At 46.6% G+C, this 17,082-nt stretch overlaps 1 protein-coding gene across 2 annotated transcripts in view; it reads right to left on the bottom strand.

Annotated features, from left to right (window-relative positions):
• Positions 1–8,009: 8,009 nt before the first annotated feature.
• LUZP2 (leucine zipper protein 2) overlaps positions 8,010–17,082 on the bottom strand; it is a 1,110,632-nt gene continuing 1,101,559 nt past the window's right edge. Inside the window, exon 12 of one of the 2 annotated variants that reach the window (XM_069738799.1) lies at positions 8,010–8,425. In XM_069738799.1, the coding sequence (XP_069594900.1) occupies positions 8,321–8,425 (105 nt within the window). In that variant the 3' untranslated portion in view covers positions 8,010–8,320. The remainder of the gene's footprint in view (positions 8,426–17,082) is intronic. The other variant, XM_069738800.1, reaches the window with a different exon arrangement.

Here is a 17,082-nt window from a genome sequence, read left to right as displayed (position 1 = left end):
AATCTCTGTAGACTGCAGTACCTGATCTATCCTCACACAACTATAAGCAGCAGTGGATTGCGCCTATCACTACCTATGCAACTCGACACTGCCTGAGGAGCTGACTAGCCTGAAGATAGAAATACAAGCCTGACTTACCTCAGAGAAATACCCCAAAGGAATAGGCAGCCCCCCACATATAATGACTGTTAGCAAGATGAAAAGACAAACGTAGGAATGAAATAGATTCAGCAAAGTGAGGCCCGATATTCTAGACAGAGCGAGGATAGCAAAGAGAACTATGCAGTCTACAAAAAACCCTAAAACGAAAACCACGCAAAGGGGCAAAAAGACCCACCGTGCCGAACTAACAGCACGGCGGTGCACTCCTTTGCTTCTCAGAGCTTCCAGCAAAAGTTAATAGCAAGCTGGACAGAAAAAACAGAAAACAAACTAGAAGCACTTATCTAGCAGAGCAGCAGGCCCAAGGAAAGATGCAGTAGCTCAGATCCAACACTGGAACATTGACAAGGAGCAAGGAAGACAGACTCAGGTGGAGCTAAATAGCAAGGCAGCCAACGAGCTCACCAAAACACCTGAGGGAGGAAGCCCAGAGACTGCAATACCACTTGTGACCACAGAAGTGAATTCAGCCACAGAATTCACAACAGTACCCCCCCCTTGAGGAGGGGTCACCGAACCCTCACCAGAACCCCCAGGCCGACCAGGATGAGCCACATGAAAGGCACGAACAAGATCTGGGGCATGGACATCAGAGGCAAAAACCCAGGAATTATCTTCCTGAGCATAACCCTTCCATTTGACCAGATACTGGAGTTTCCGTCTAGAGACACGAGAATCCAAAATCTTCTCCACAATATACTCCAATTCCCCCTCCACCAAAACAGGGGCAGGAGGCTCCACAGATGGAACCATAGGTGCCACGTATCTCCTCAACAACGACCTATGGAATACATTATGTATGGAAAAGGAGTCTGGGAGGATCAGACGAAAAGACACCGGATTGAGAATCTCAGAAATCCTATACGGACCAATAAAACGAGGTTTAAATTTAGGAGAGGAAACCTTCATAGGAATATGACGAGAAGATAACCAAACCAGATCCCCAACACGAAGTCGGGGTCCCACACGGCGTCTGCGATTAGCGAAAAGCTGAGCCTTCTCCTGGGACAAGGTCAAATTGTCCACTACCTGAGTCCAGATCTGCTGCAACCTGTCCACCACAGAATCCACACCAGGACAGTCCGAAGACTCAACCTGTCCTGAAGAGAAACGAGGATGGAACCCAGAATTGCAGAAAAATGGAGAGACCAAGGTAGCCGAGCTGGCCCGATTATTAAGGGCGAACTCAGCCAACGGCAAAAATGACACCCAATCATCCTGGTCAGCGGAAACAAAACATCTCAGATATGTTTCCAAGGTCTGATTGGTTCGTTCGGTCTGGCCATTAGTCTGAGGATGGAAGGCCGAGGAGAAAGATAGGTCAATGCCCATCCTACCACAAAAGGCTCGCCAGAACCTCGAGACAAACTGGGAACCTCTGTCAGAAACAATATTCTCAGGAATGCCATGTAAACGAACCACATGCTGGAAGAACAAAGGCACCAAATCAGAGGAGGAAGGCAATTTAACCAAGGGCACCAGATGGACCATTTTAGAAAAGCGATCACAGACCACCCAAATGACCGACATTTTTTGAGAAACGGGAAGGTCAGAAATGAAATCCATCGAAATATGTGTCCAAGGCCTCTTCGGGACCGGCAAGGGCAAAAGCAACCCACTGGCACGTGAAGAGCAGGGCTTAGCCCTAGCACAAATTCCACAGGACTGCACAAAAGCACGCACATCCCGCGACAGAGATGGCCACCAGAAGGATCTAGCAACCAACTCCCTGGTACCAAAGATTCCTGGATGACCGGCCAGCACCGAACAATGAAGTTCAGAGATAACTTTACTAGTCCACCTATCAGGGACGAACAGTTTCTCGGCCGGACAACGATCAGGTTTATTAGCCTGAAATTTCTGCAACACTCTCCGCAAATCAGGGGAGATGGCAGACACAATGACTCCTTCCTTGAGGATACTCGCCGGCTCAGATAACCCCGGAGAGTCGGGCACAAAACTCCTAGACAGAGCATCCGCCTTCACATTTTTAGAGCCCGGAAGGTATGAAATCACAAAATCAAAACGAGCAAAAAATAACGACCAACGGGCCTGTCTAGGATTCAAGCGCTTGGCAGACTCAAGATAAGTAAGGTTCTTATGATCAGTCAAAACCACCACGCGATGCTTAGCACCCTCAAGCCAATGACGCCACTCCTCGAATGCCCACTTCATGGCCAGCAACTCTCGGTTGCCCACATCATAATTACGCTCAGCAGCAGAACATTTCCTGGAAAAGAAAGCACATGGTTTGAAGACTGAGCAACCAGAACCTCTCTGTGACAAAACCGCCCCTGCACCAATCTCAGAAGCATCAACCTCGACCTGGAACGGAAGAGAAACATCAGGTTGACACAACACAGGGGCACAGCAAAAACGACGCTTCAACTCCTGAAAAGCTTCCACGGCAGCAGAAGACCAATTAACCAAATCAGCACCCTTCTTGGTCAAATCGGTCAATGGTCTGGCAATGCTAGAAAAATTACAGATGAAGCGACGATAAAAATTAGCAAAGCCCAGGAATTTCTGCAGACTTTTTAGAGATGTCGGCTGAGTCCAATCCTGGATGGCCTGAACCTTAACCGGATCCATCTCGATAGTAGAAGGGGAAAAGATGAACCCCAAAAATGAAACTTTCTGCACACCGAAGAGACACTTTGATCCCTTCACGAACAAGGAATTAGCACGCAGTACCTGGAAAACCATTCTGACTTGCTTCACATGAGACTCCCAATCATCTGAGAAGATCAAAATGTCATCCAAGTAAACAATCAAGAATTTATCCAGATACTCACGGAAAATGTCATGCATAAAAGACTGAAAAACAGATGGAGCATTGGCAAGTCCGAACGGCATCACCAGATACTCAAAATGACCCTCGGGCGTATTAAATGCCGTTTTCCATTCATCTCCCTGCCTGATTCTCACCAGATTATACGCACCACGAAGATCAATCTTAGTAAACCAACTAGCCCCCTTAATCCGAGCAAACAAGTCAGAAATCAATGGCAAGGGATACTGAAACTTAACAGTGATCTTATTAAGAAGGCGGTAATCAATACACGGTCTTAGCGAACCATCCTTCTTGGCTATAAAAAAGAACCCTGCTCCCAATGGTGACGACGATGGGCGAATATGTCCCTTCTCCAGGGCCTCCTTCACATAACTGCGCATAGCGGTGTGTTCAGGTACGGACAAATTAAATAAACGACCCTTAGGGAATTTACTACCAGGAATCAAATCGATAGCACAATCACAATTCCTATGCGGAGGTAGGGCATCAGACTTGGACTCTTCAAATACATCCTGAAAGTCCGACAAGAACTCTGGGATGTCAGAAGGAATGGATGACGAAATAGACAAAAATGGAACATCACCATGTACTCCCTGACAACCCCAGCTGGTTACCGACATAGAGTTCCAATCCAATACTGGATTATGGGTTTGTAGCCATGGCAACCCCAACACGACCACATCATGCAAATTATGCAGTACCAGAAAGCGAATAACTTCCTGATGTGCAGGAGCAATGCACATGGTCAGCTGGGCCCAGTACTGAGGCTTATTCTTGGCCAAAGGTGTAGCATCAATTCCTCTCAACGGAATAGGACACCGCAAAGGCTCCAAGAAAAATCCACAACGTTTAGCATAATCCAAATCCATCAGATTCAGGGCAGCGCCTGAATCCACAAACGCCATGACAGAATACGATGACAAAGAGCACATTAAGGTAATGGACAAAAGGAATTTGGACTGTACAGTACCAATAACGGCAGAGCTATCGAACCGCCTAGTGCGTTTAGGACAATTAGAAATAGCATGAGTAGAATCACCACAATAGAAACACAGTCTGTTCAGACGTCTGTGTTCTTGCCGTTCTATTTTAGTCATAGTCCTGTCGCACTGCATAGGCTCAGGTTTACTCTCAGACAATACCGCCAGATGGTGCACAGATTTACGCTCGCGCAAGCGACGACCGATCTGAATGGCCAAGGACATAGACTCATTCAAACCAGCAGGCATAGGAAATCCCACCATTACATCCTTAAGAGCTTCAGAGAGACCCTTTCTGAACAAAGCCGCTAGTGCAGATTCATTCCACAGAGTGAGTACTGACCACTTCCTAAATTTCTGACAATATACTTCTACATCATCCTGACCCTGGCATAAAGTCAGCAGATTTTTCTCAGCCTGATCCACTGAATTAGGCTCATCGTAAAGCAATCCCAGTGCCTGGAAAAATGCATCAACATTACTCAATGCAGAATCTCCTGGTGCAAGAGAAAACGCCCAGTCCTGTGGGTCGCCGCGCAAAAAAGAAATAATAATCAAAACCTGTTGAATAGGATTACCAGAAGAATGAGGTTTCAAGGCCAAAAATAGCTTACAATTATTTCTGAAGCTCAGTAACTTAGTTCTGTCACCAAAAAACAAATCAGGAATCGGAATTCTTGGTTCTAGCATCGATTTCTGATCAATAGTATCTTGAATCTTTTGTACATTTACAACGAGATTATCCATTGAGGAGCACAGAGCCTGAATATCCATGTCCACAGCTGTGTCCTGAAGCACTCTAATGTCTAGGGGAAAAAAAAGACTGAAGACAGAGCTAAGAAAAAAAAATGCTGTCAGGATTTCTTTTTTCCCTCTATTGGGAATCATTGGTTTGGCTCCTTGTACTGTTATGGCTGGCAATCAGGCAACACAGCGTGCAGTAATCAGCGCACATACAGAGATCTAGCAATAACCAAAAACAATAGGACGAGCTCTGAGACGTGGAATCTCTGTAGACTGCAGTACCTGATCTATCCTCACACAACTATAAGCAGCAGTGGATTGCGCCTATCACTACCTATGCAACTCGACACTGCCTGAGGAGCTGACTAGCCTGAAGATAGAAATACAAGCCTGACTTACCTCAGAGAAATACCCCAAAGGAATAGGCAGCCCCCCACATATAATGACTGTTAGCAAGATGAAAAGACAAACGTAGGAATGAAATAGATTCAGCAAAGTGAGGCCCGATATTCTAGACAGAGCGAGGATAGCAAAGAGAACTATGCAGTCTACAAAAAACCCTAAAACGAAAACCACGCAAAGGGGCAAAAAGACCCACCGTGCCGAACTAACAGCACGGCGGTGCACTCCTTTGCTTCTCAGAGCTTCCAGCAAAAGTTAATAGCAAGCTGGACAGAAAAAACAGAAAACAAACTAGAAGCACTTATCTAGCAGAGCAGCAGGCCCAAGGAAAGATGCAGTAGCTCAGATCCAACACTGGAACATTGACAAGGAGCAAGGAAGACAGACTCAGGTGGAGCTAAATAGCAAGGCAGCCAACGAGCTCACCAAAACACCTGAGGGAGGAAGCCCAGAGACTGCAATACCACTTGTGACCACAGAAGTGAATTCAGCCACAGAATTCACAACAATATACTATATATAGGAGGAGATGACTTACAGGTATATACTATATATAGGAGGAGATGACATACAGGTATATACTATATACAGGGGAGATGACACACAGCAGGTATATACTATATACAGGGGAGATGACTTACAGGTATATACTAAATACAGGAGATGACATACAGGTGTATACTATATATAAGGGAGATGACAAACATGTACTGTATATACTGAGGTGAAAATGAGAGGTGTGAGGTGAAAATGAAAAGGTGTGAGTGCAAAATGAGAGGAGTGAGGGAAAATAGTGTAGTGATCGGAAAATGACAGATGTGAGGTCGAAATGACAAGTGTTAGGGGGGAATGAGAGGAGTGAGGGAGAAAATGAGAGGTGTGAGGGAGAAAATGAGAGATGTGAGGGGGAAAATTAAAGATGTGATTGGGAAAATGAGAGGCGTGATGGGAAAATAAGAGAAGTGACGTGCTATAACTAACCACAGATATTTACTGTGCCCAGGCAACGCCGGGCTCTTCAGCTAGTATATATATATATTTGTTTATGTATACTGTGGTGCAGCAACCAGTGTTACAGCCAGGGGGCACTGTGTGTGCGCTTCAAGATGCGCTTGGAGGCATAAATGTGATGAAACAATGACTGGCAGAGTTGTGACTGGCCGATATGTGTCGCAGAGGGAGTCTGCGTGGTAAGTCTGATGCAATGTTTTTGTTCTGGGACCTGTAGTCCCTCAAGAATTTGTATAGTTATGAAGGGAGACTAAAGGTACCGTCACACATAACGATATCGTTAACGATATCGTTGCTTTTTGTGACGTAGCAACGATATTGTTAAGGAAATCGTTATGTGTGACAGCGACCAACGATCAGGCCCCTGCTGGGAGATCGTTGGTCGCTGAGGAAAGTCCAGAACTTTATTTCGTCGCCGGACTTCCCGCTGACATCGCTGGATCGGCGTGTGTGACACTGATCCAGCGATGTCTTCACTGGTAACCAGGGTAAACATCGGGTTACTAAGCGCAGGGCCGCGCTTAGTAACCCGATGTTTACCCTGGTTACCAGCGTAAACGTTAAAAAAACAAACACTACATACTTACCTTCAGCTGTCTGTCCCCGGCACTGGGCTTCTCTGCACTCCTCCTGCATCCTGTGTCAGCGCCAGCCAGCCGGAAAGCAGAGCGGTGACGTCACCGCTCTGCTTTCCGGCTGACCGGCGCTGACAGTGCAGAGGAAAGCAGAGCGCCGGAGGACAGACAGCTGAAGGTAAGTATGTAGTGTTTGTTTTTTTAACGTTTACGCTGGTAACCAGGGTAAACATCGGGTTACTAAGCGCGGCCCTGCGCTTAGTAACTCGATGTTTACCCTGATTACCGGGGACCTCAGGATTGTTGGTCGCTGGAGAGCTGTCTGTGTGACAGCTCTCCAGCGACCAAACAGCGACGCTACAGCGATCGGCATCGTTGTCGGTATCGCTGCAGCGTCGCTTAGTGTGACGGTACCTTTACTAGGCTAGTTATGTGAGATGGGCGGGACAAACTAGCCACAGATCCACACTCCTACCCAGGGGAGTGGTTAAAAGGTATATAATGTGACCAGGGTGTGGGTCACATATTCCTGTGTTTGGATCTGCATGGTCCAAGTGCAAGGCCCTGGAAACCTTGTTCTTTGCACCCAACAGATCCCATTCATTTTTGGATTTATCCTCAAGTGATTTCTTGCTTTATTGTGGCAGTTGTTGTGTGACTGGGGCGAGCACAAAATCAGTGCTGTCGTCAATATCACCACCTTCGCAAGAATTGAACATGAAGAGGAAGTCGGGACTGCACCCGATCTCTGACTTTCTCTTCATGTTCAATTTGTATGAAGGGTGATTGGGCACCGGGCACCACGTGTCACAACAACCACATGAGAGCCCCAGGACCGCAAGTGCAGCTGCTGGAACAGTACCAACATGGGTGGTGAGAATAAACTTTTTTATTTTATCTGGGCCAAACATTTAGATAAAGAAAGGGTTGTTCTAGTAGCGGACAACCCCTGTAATGAACATTTTGGCCTAACTCATTAAGACTGGGGATATATACACCGGTCCTAATAAAAGCAACACTGGAATAAGGTGCGCACTTCTTTAATCTTGGAGTATTTTTCAATTACTGTGCACCAGTAGAAATGTATTACAAGAAGTGGCTAGCATCCATTACCAAAAGATCGTTAATACCTTGCTGAATACTGAAGGTTCAATGGCTAAGACGCCCAATGATGCCAGTAGAGGTGCTTGGAAAATATCCTGTAATAAAAAAGTTACATGCTTTGTATTCATTGTCTATTGGACTGCTGGAGATTGCCGAGAGCTGTAATCGTATTGTGCACATTTCATCATGCTCTTATGTATAACACAATAGGTTTAAAAGAAATACCAAGACAATGTATAAGAAACAGTTTTATCTGTATTTGTAACAAGCTAAAAAGGAAACATCCATGTTCAACAAGTATTCAAATATCCACTGTCTTACAAAGCTTTTCTTCAAACATCCAAATCTACATCATTATTGCTAAAAACTATTAACAAATGTATTATATGTATAGCTTTTTATTTATAACACTATCGTACAGTAACAAACACCCATAATTTAGTGAAAATAAAACATCATGCTTTAGAAATGTAGCACATCTTCATGCTTTCCGAGTCCATAAAGAAACTGAAGATGACTGTAAATACGAAACTGTAGGAAATGTCATTTTACAGTGGTTTGTCTTCGGTTATGTTCAAAGATCCATTATGTATCTTGTGCTCTTCTATCGACTTCTTATCCTCTGGTTTGGTCCATGGGGGCCCATGTAACTGCTTGAGGTAAGAAAAATAATTAAAATGTAAAAGAAACCTAGCTAAATGACATGATGTGACACATTAAGTAATTGTTCTCCTGTGTAAACTACAATAACAGGTATATCATTATTCTGCACTTTTCTTGACGAGATTGTTGAGGACATGTATAAAATTTACAAGGGACGGTAACAAGGACTGGCCGGACTGGCCATCTGTCAATTCTGGCAAATGCCAGGAGGGCCTGACTGGTCATGGACTGCCTTGACTGCTACTTTATTAACAGAATCGGTGTTCTCAAGACACCCATACTGTTAAGGGTTCTGATGGAGCACAAAGTTGCTGACTCCGTCACTTACACCAGCAGGTCACGGGTATTATTAGAAATATTGGTCTTGTAGAAAATCTTTCTTTCCATCCAGGGTAATATTAGTAATATATCCCATCTGGTTCATGGGTTACATGGACAGCATGGGCCTGTGTGATTTCAAATGCAGGACTGAATTTCAGCCCCAGTCCGTACCTGTTTGTTGTACACACTCTTAGGATTCCTGCTGTTTCTGCACTACCAGGGCTTGTCACATTACCTCCCTTATATGGGATTTGCAGACCGCTAACCACATGCAAGGATGTATCCTTCAAGGGTTAATCATCTAAATGTGCGACACCCATTAAGTAATAGGTAGTATAGTACGACCTTGTAATCACTGGGTGCCCATTTTGGAAGTAGTCTTCTTAGTTCTTGAAGAGAGTTCTATGCATATTTTCCTCAAGAAGAGTTTTAGATTAAGCTTTACTAAATTAATTCTAGTTTTGACAATTGATAGTGATGAGCGAACAATGAGCGAACAATGCCGCTATTAGACAGCCTCAACACATGAGGGGTTGCCTGTTGTTAGGCAATCCCCACACATGTTCAGTATGTCTAACAGCCGCAAATAATGCAGGTGCAGGGACTCACTCGAACATCTATTTACATAATTGTCTAAGGGTCACTTCCGTCTGTCTGTCCTTCTGTCACGGTTATTCGTTCGCTGATTGGTCTCGGCAGCTGCCTGTCATGGCTGCCGCGACCAATCAGCGATGGGCACAGTCCGATTAGTCCCTCCCCTACTCCCCTGCACTCACTGCCCGGCGCCCGCTCCGTAATCCCCTCCACTCACCGCTCACACAGGGTTAATGGCAGCGGTAACGGCCCGCGGTGTAATGTGCTCCGTTACCGCTGCTATTAATCCTGTGTGTCCCCAACTATTTACTATTGAGGCTGCCTATGCAGCATCAATAGTAAAAATAGGTCATGTTAAAAATAATTAAAAAAAGAAAAAACCTGTTATACTCACCCTCCGCCGCCTTTGCCGCTCCTCGCCACGCTCCCGGGACCGCTCCATTGCAAGGGCCGCTTCCGCTCCCAGGGGTGGTGTGCGACAAGGACCTGCCGTGACGTCACGGTCATGTGACCGCGACGTCATCATAGGTCCTGCTCACACCAGCCCTGGGACCACCGGAAGCTGCCGCTTGCAATGGAGCGGTCCCGGGAGCGTGGCGAGGAGCGGCAAAGGCGGCAGATGGTGAGTATAGCAGGACTTCCAACGGGCCTTCGGAAGGTGAGTATATGTATATTTTTTTTTAAGTCTCTATACCACGTGGCTCTGTGCTGGGCAATATAATACGTGCCTGGCCAATATACTACGTGGCTCTGCTATACTATGTGTCTGGCCAATATACCACGTGACTGGGCAATATACTATGTGACTGGGCAATATACTACGTGACTGGGCAATATACTACGTGACTGGGCAATATAATACGTGACTGGGCAATATACTACGTGACTGGGCAATATACTACGTGACTGGGCAATATACTATGTGACTGGGCAATATACTACGTGACTGGGCAATATACTACGTGACTGGGCAATATAATACGTGACTGGGCAATATAATACGTGACTGGGCAATATACTACGTGACTGGGCAATATACTACGTGACTGGGCAAAATACTACGTGACTGTGCAATATACTATGTGACTGGGCAATATACTACGTGACTGGGCAACATACTATGTGACTGGGCAATATACTACGTGACTGGGCAATATACTACGTGACTGGGCAATATACTACGTGGCTGGGCAATATGCTACGTGGCTGGGCAATATACTACGTGGCTGGGCAATATACTACGTGACTGGGCAATATACTACGTGGCTGGGCAATATACTACGTGACTGGGCAATATACTACGTGGCTGGGCAATATACTATGTGGCTGGGCAATATACTATGTGGGCTGGGCAATATACTACGTGGACATGCATATTCTGGAATACCCGATGCGTTAAAATCAGGCCACCATCTAGTAGTATATAAGCAGGCCCAAAATAGACGGATAACACCCGAGCATGCTCAGATAAGATGTTATCTGAGCATGTTCGCACATCACTAATATTTCTCCAATGCACAAATTAATAGATATTATATTTTAATTTAATGAGAAAACTCAAAGGATTTGGTTTCATATATTGTCAATTACTATAAATACTGTTTTTTATTAACTTAAACAATTTTTCTATAGGATTTCGCAAAAAAATTGTTTGATTTCACTGGTAACAATTGCCGGCCCCACCAATGAGATTGCCCTGCATGTTTCTCTCAAGGTTGGACCTTCATCTTTCAAACCTTTATGGCATATGTAAGAATGGCTTGTAAGAGAGAAAAAGATTAGTTTATGGCATTTGTAAGACAGCGCTTACTGCATCTGTTAGGGGACACTCGCTAAGCATGGGGTTCAGTCGCACAGGCAAGGGTTTACACTTAAACATTCTATCCTGTTCATTGTATGCAGCATACACAGGGTCATGCACAGATCATTATATACATTTTATATGGCTTCAACTCATAGTCACTAAACACGCCGGACTTCTCACTTTGTCCAGTTACCATGGGGGACCGTACGTCGAACAGTTCATCAATGTCCATGGAACACAACAAGCACCAACAGTCTGTTCCACTGGCAGATACTTCTCTGCCGTTATAATAGCCCCCTTTGTGGATGTTACCTTTTCTGGAGCTCCTGCTCCACACACTCACCTCCTGTCAGTCCTCTCTCCTGGGGAGCTGCCTTATGGGGATCACTGTCCTTGCGACCAGGGCACTCTTGACAGTCCAGACCCTACGAAGGTCACTAGCTTCCCCCCGCAGTATGTTCACAAACTCTGCATATTTAGCCTTTCCGTGTGCTCTTCAGGATGTCCGTCCCCACCGGGGACCGTCCAACACACATGCCACTCTTTTTGCTGTTCAGGACGTCCGTCCCCACTTGGGCATGTCCAACACACAGGCCTCTCTGTGGGCTCATCAGGATGTCCATCCACACTAGGGACCATCCAGCACACAGGCCACCAGGTCCCAAAGGCCCACCACGTGCTATTCAGGAAGTTAGCACACCCAACACATAGGCTTCCAGGACCTACAAGACAGACCATTCAGGTCCAAACACTCTCCAACCCTGTGACCACACCATGGTCACATTATGTAGTTGTAACCACTCCCATAGATGGGAGGTGTGTGTGGTTACACAGACCCGCCCAGCTTTTCAACTCACCCTTTTAGCCTCCCTTTACAACTATACAAATACTTGTGGGACTACAGGTCCCAGAGCAACAACATTACTGGCTTACAGCACAGACTACCTCTACGACACATACCGGCCATTTACAACCATGCCGGACACTGTTTCATTATCACAATTACAGTTATGCCTCCATGCGTATCCTGAGGAGCACATACAGTGCTCCCTAGCTGCAGCATGGTCACTGCATCACATACCCCCCTCTGTTCAAACTTGTGGGGTTGAACACCTGTCTTACACCAGGGGTCTTGAGACAGGTCACGCATGTTACCTTGCCCTACAAGTCGAGAGAACCGTCTCAGTCGGTTTTGAACGTCATATATCATCACACCCTTGTTAGGCTTTTCCCGCCCCCAGCGGTCAACATGTAGCCCTTGAGCTTTGGCCCTTAAGTCACAATCTGTCTGTGACACCAGACCTTTAGTCACCAGACTTTCCAAGTGTACCCCTTCATGTGACCTTTCTTTCCATGGCCACCACCCAAGGTTTTTGTGGTCATGAGTCCATCGTCCAGTCGAGCCTAGTGACTGATCTGAGTCTGACCCTTCATTACTATGTCTGCTACTGTTCACGTCCTTTAGCTTTGTACTGTAAATAGAACTGCCACTTTCAGATACTAGACCTCCTTGTCTTTCTGTCAGCCATTCTATTATTTAGAGGGTCCCTTTTCTTCCCTTTTCCTTGGATTGAAGGCGGTCGCTACCCTATGTCCTGCAGCTGTTTATTAACCTGCAGTCGGTCCAGTCTTAGCTGCTCTATTTCTGTCAGGTATATCACCCGATATTCGAGGAGCATTCGGATATACGTAAGGCTTTCCATTGAGCCAACAATGAAAAATGGTACCATCCAAACTTCACCAGCTACCTGGGCTTCATCTTCAGCTGGAATCCGCACTCTTGCCACATCAGATCTATTCATGAGTTCTTGCATCACCTTTCCAAGTCTTCCAATGACTTTCCCCACCTTATTTCTGGGTATTTGAACGATGTGTTCCACAAACTCCAGCCGACTTTGAGCTTTCCTGACCTGCTCCAAACGTCGAGTGGCTTCCTTATTTCTCAACACGATCAACTGTTTCATGCAGAGGCACTGTAGGTGCATATCCTGCAGGATAGCCACCCACTTCACTGTGACTTTCCTAGTCAACAGTATCACCAACTGTTTAGTCTCTGTTGCCCAGTTCGCACTATATGCTTCTACTGCCTTTTTAAAGGCCTCATGCACATCCTCACTGATACATGCTTCTCGCACGTCTTTGGTTACCTCTATCACGTACTTGAAGAGCGAAGTCTCATTCTCTTCATGGATGGATGACTCCCGCTTTGCCATGGACCTTTCCGTTAAGACTGCTCTGCCACAACCGGGGAATTGTCTTGATCCGCTCTCAGCACAGCCTCTTCCTCAGCTTTACATTCCTCAAGACCCTCTGCCAAGATGGGCATTTGCAGCTCTGCCTTGTTACCACTCTGGCGCTGCCGCTGTAATTCTGGACCACCAACTTCCTCTCTTGCAGTAGACCTCCTAAAGCTTCTCAGCGCACCTCCATATCTCCCAATATGGCGTTATTCTCGGTTTAACACCTTAACAGTAGGGTTGAGCGAAACGGGTCGGCCATTTTCAGAAGTCGCCAACTTTTGGCAAAGTCGGGTTTCATGAAACCCGACCCGACCCCTGTGTGGGGTCGGCCATGAAGTCGGCGATCTTCTGAATCTGGAATCGGAATTCCAATACCGATTCCCGATATGTTTAAGATATCTGGAATTGGTATCGGAATTCAGATTTAAGTGTAAAATAAAGAATAGAAAAAAAAAATATTGCTATACTCACCCTCGGACGCGCCCTGGTTGTAACCGGGAGCCTTCCTTCCAAAGAATCAGCGCTTGAAGGACCTTTCGATGACGTCACGGCTTGTGATTGGTCGCGTGATGCCCATGTGACCGCTCACGTGACCAATCAGAAGCCGTGACGTCATCGAAAGGTTCTTCAAGCGCTGATTCTTAGGAAGGAAGGCTGCGGGTTAGAACCAGGGCGCGTCCGAGGGTGAGTATATTCCTAATAGGTATATACTCACCCTCGGACGCGCCCTGGTTCTAACCCGCAGCCTTCCTTCCTAAGAATCAGCGCTTGAAGGACCTTTCGATGACGTCACGGCTTCTGATTGGTCGCGTGACGCCCATGTGACCGCTCACGCGACCAATCACAAGCCGCGACGTCATCGAAAGGTCCTACAAGCGCTGATTCTTAGGAAGGAAGGCTCCCGGTTACAACCAGGGCACGTCCGAGGGTGAGTATAGCAATATTTTTTATTTTTATTCTTTATTTTACACATTAATATGGATCGCAGGGCCTGAAGGAGAGTTTCCTCTCCTTCAGACCCTGGGAACCATTAGAAACCCAATGCACTGCATTGGGTTTCGTGTTTCGGCCGACCCCGACTCTTCTATAGGATTGGCCGATTTCACTCGACCCAACTTTTGAATAAGTTGGGTTTCGTGAAATCCGACCCGATCCTATAAAAACAAAAGTCGCTCAACCCTACTTAACAGGTGACCTCTGAGCTCAGAGACTTCCTTCTCCAGCTCATCCACTCTGTGTTCAGCCACTTGTCTCAGGACCCTTTCTCGTTCGACATGCTCTTTCACTGTTTCTTTAAGCAGCTCTATCTCTTGATCCTGTTCTCTTTTGGCCAGCACGTGTCACACCATCACTTCTTTAATTATATTTTAGATGGGCCATCTTGCCCACCCACACTCTGCAGCATCAGAGTTCGACCTGTTTCTTCATCAACTGGTTCCACTTTCTCTGGGGCCTTCCATTTATCAGCCTCAAGCGCCTCTAGGGTTTCTGCTGGGCTCTCTGCAGAACCACTGTTCTTGCTCCCTTACTCCAACACCGCCTTTTCCTCCACTTTCCATTCTTGTGCTTCCTTCTCGCCAACCTGAGCTTTAACTGCCCAGAGATCAGACTCCAGGTGATGCACCTGATCCAGCGGTGCAGAGTAGGTGACTTTCCTGCTTGCGTCACCATCTAAATGTGAGTCACCACTACCCGATCGGTCATCCTGAAACCAGCAGTCCCCAGTTCTAACGGTGTCGGCCCCCATTTCTGGAGCTTCCCCGTCTTCAACGGTCACAGTTTTGGTCCTCTCTGCCAAGTCCCAGAGTTGAAATTAACATGTGTCCAATAATACCTAGGGCACTTCATCAAAGTGTATCAACATGTCCCACATCAATCTGGGATCTCTTCTTTGTCTCATACATTTATTGATTTGGGACATGTTGATACAAGTCCCAGAGTTGGTCAGACCCACACTTCCGTCTGGTCATACGTTCTGGTATGGCTACCACCATCATCCTGACTTCCCCTTGTGGAGCACTGTTGTTCCACTCTGGCAGTGCTTCTGTCAGCACACCATTGTACTCAGCCCTAGCGGTTGCTACAGGCAATAACACATCACAGTCAACCCTGGAATCTTTGTCAAACCCCATAACCTGATGAACCCTCCAGTTCCTCTCTAGCCGGGTGTCACACGTTTTATCAACGACATCATTAACAGTCATGCGGTACACGTCAGGTGACATCTTGTCCGTAATTTGGGCAGACGCACCAATCACACTGGTCACCCCGACGTCTGACCCATTAATTTTGGGAGGCATTACTGCCTTTAAGTACACAACCCCATCAGCCAAGAGCCCTCCATTTTCCTGCTGTAGAGGAATTCCCTTCTCCCATAATTATGAGAACAGCTTAGAGTCCTGGACAATTACTATTGGACAAGACAAATCCGGAACTATAGCGACATACTGTCCTGTACTGTCCCAGGCAGTCTCAAGGACCACCCTGGCCACCAAATAGTCCTTAGTGCCCCCATGGGTGCAGATGACTCCAACTTTCCTATTGGGTATTACAAATCTCTCAGGCAGAACTCTCACTAGAGTCACCGGGCTCCCAGAATCAACCAGTCCGAATATATCCTCTGCTCATATCTGAAGGGCACACCCTCGTAGCCTTTTCCCTGGTGATAGTTCATATAGCAGACTGGTCACACATAGTACACTTGCCCCTGGCAACAGTTCGTCTGCACCATCCGTTTGGGATGTTCCACCCCCTTTTGGGTATCTACCATTCCCTGGGACTCCACCCCCTTTAGGCCACCCCATTTTTTGCAAACTTCCCTGTTTGTATTACTGCCCCCTTTTGAGACTCCACCCCTTTTGGGCAACTCCTCTTGGGACACCGCCCCTTTTTGTACTCCACCCCATTTTAACAACCATCCCTGCTTGGGTCACTGCCCCTTTTTGGGACACCACCTCTTTTAGGGACACCAACCTTTCTCTGGGGAACACCCCGTTGACTTCTCCATGGTCCTCTCAGGCCACAGTTCGCACAGTACACCAATATGTCTCTGGGCATGCAATGGCCCTTTAACAGTTTGCACGCTCTGGACCAATGTCCTCTGAAGACATCTCACCAGCTGCTGCTTGTGCTAACACAGCTCCTGCTGGGACCACAAACTGCCGACACCTCCGGCTGCTGATCACCAGCCTCTGCTACTGCCACTGCAGCTCTTCTCTGCAGACTTTGTGGACCCGCTGATCCACAGCAAGCTTCGTAAACCCGCTGAGTTACAGCAAGATGCCTGCAATCTTCGTGGCCCCGCCGAGCTACAGCAATCACCACCAGATGTGCTTGCTGGACTGATGCCCGCAGTCTAGCACCATATGTAAGACAACGCATGCTGCATGTGTTGGGGGACATGGGGTTAAGTCACACAGGCACAGGTTTACACTTAAACAGTCTATCCTGTTTATTTTATGCATCATAACCTGGGTCATGCACAGTTCATTATATACATTTTATACGGCTTGAACTCACAGTCACTAAACACGGCAGACTTCTCACTTCGTCCAGTTACCATGGGTGACCGTACATCAAACAGTTCATCAATGTCCATGGAATACAACAAGCACCAACAGTCTGTTCCTCTAGCAGGAACTTCTCTGCTGTTATAATAGCCCTCTTTCCGGGTGTTACTTTTCTGGAG

The sequence above is a fragment of the Ranitomeya imitator genome, chromosome 9 (genome assembly GCF_032444005.1).
Source record: "Ranitomeya imitator isolate aRanImi1 chromosome 9, aRanImi1.pri, whole genome shotgun sequence".
NCBI classification, from domain to species: Eukaryota; Metazoa; Chordata; class Amphibia; order Anura; family Dendrobatidae; genus Ranitomeya; species Ranitomeya imitator.
The sequence above is the reverse complement of the archived record's forward strand: the minus strand, read 5'-3'. Positions and strand labels throughout refer to the sequence as shown.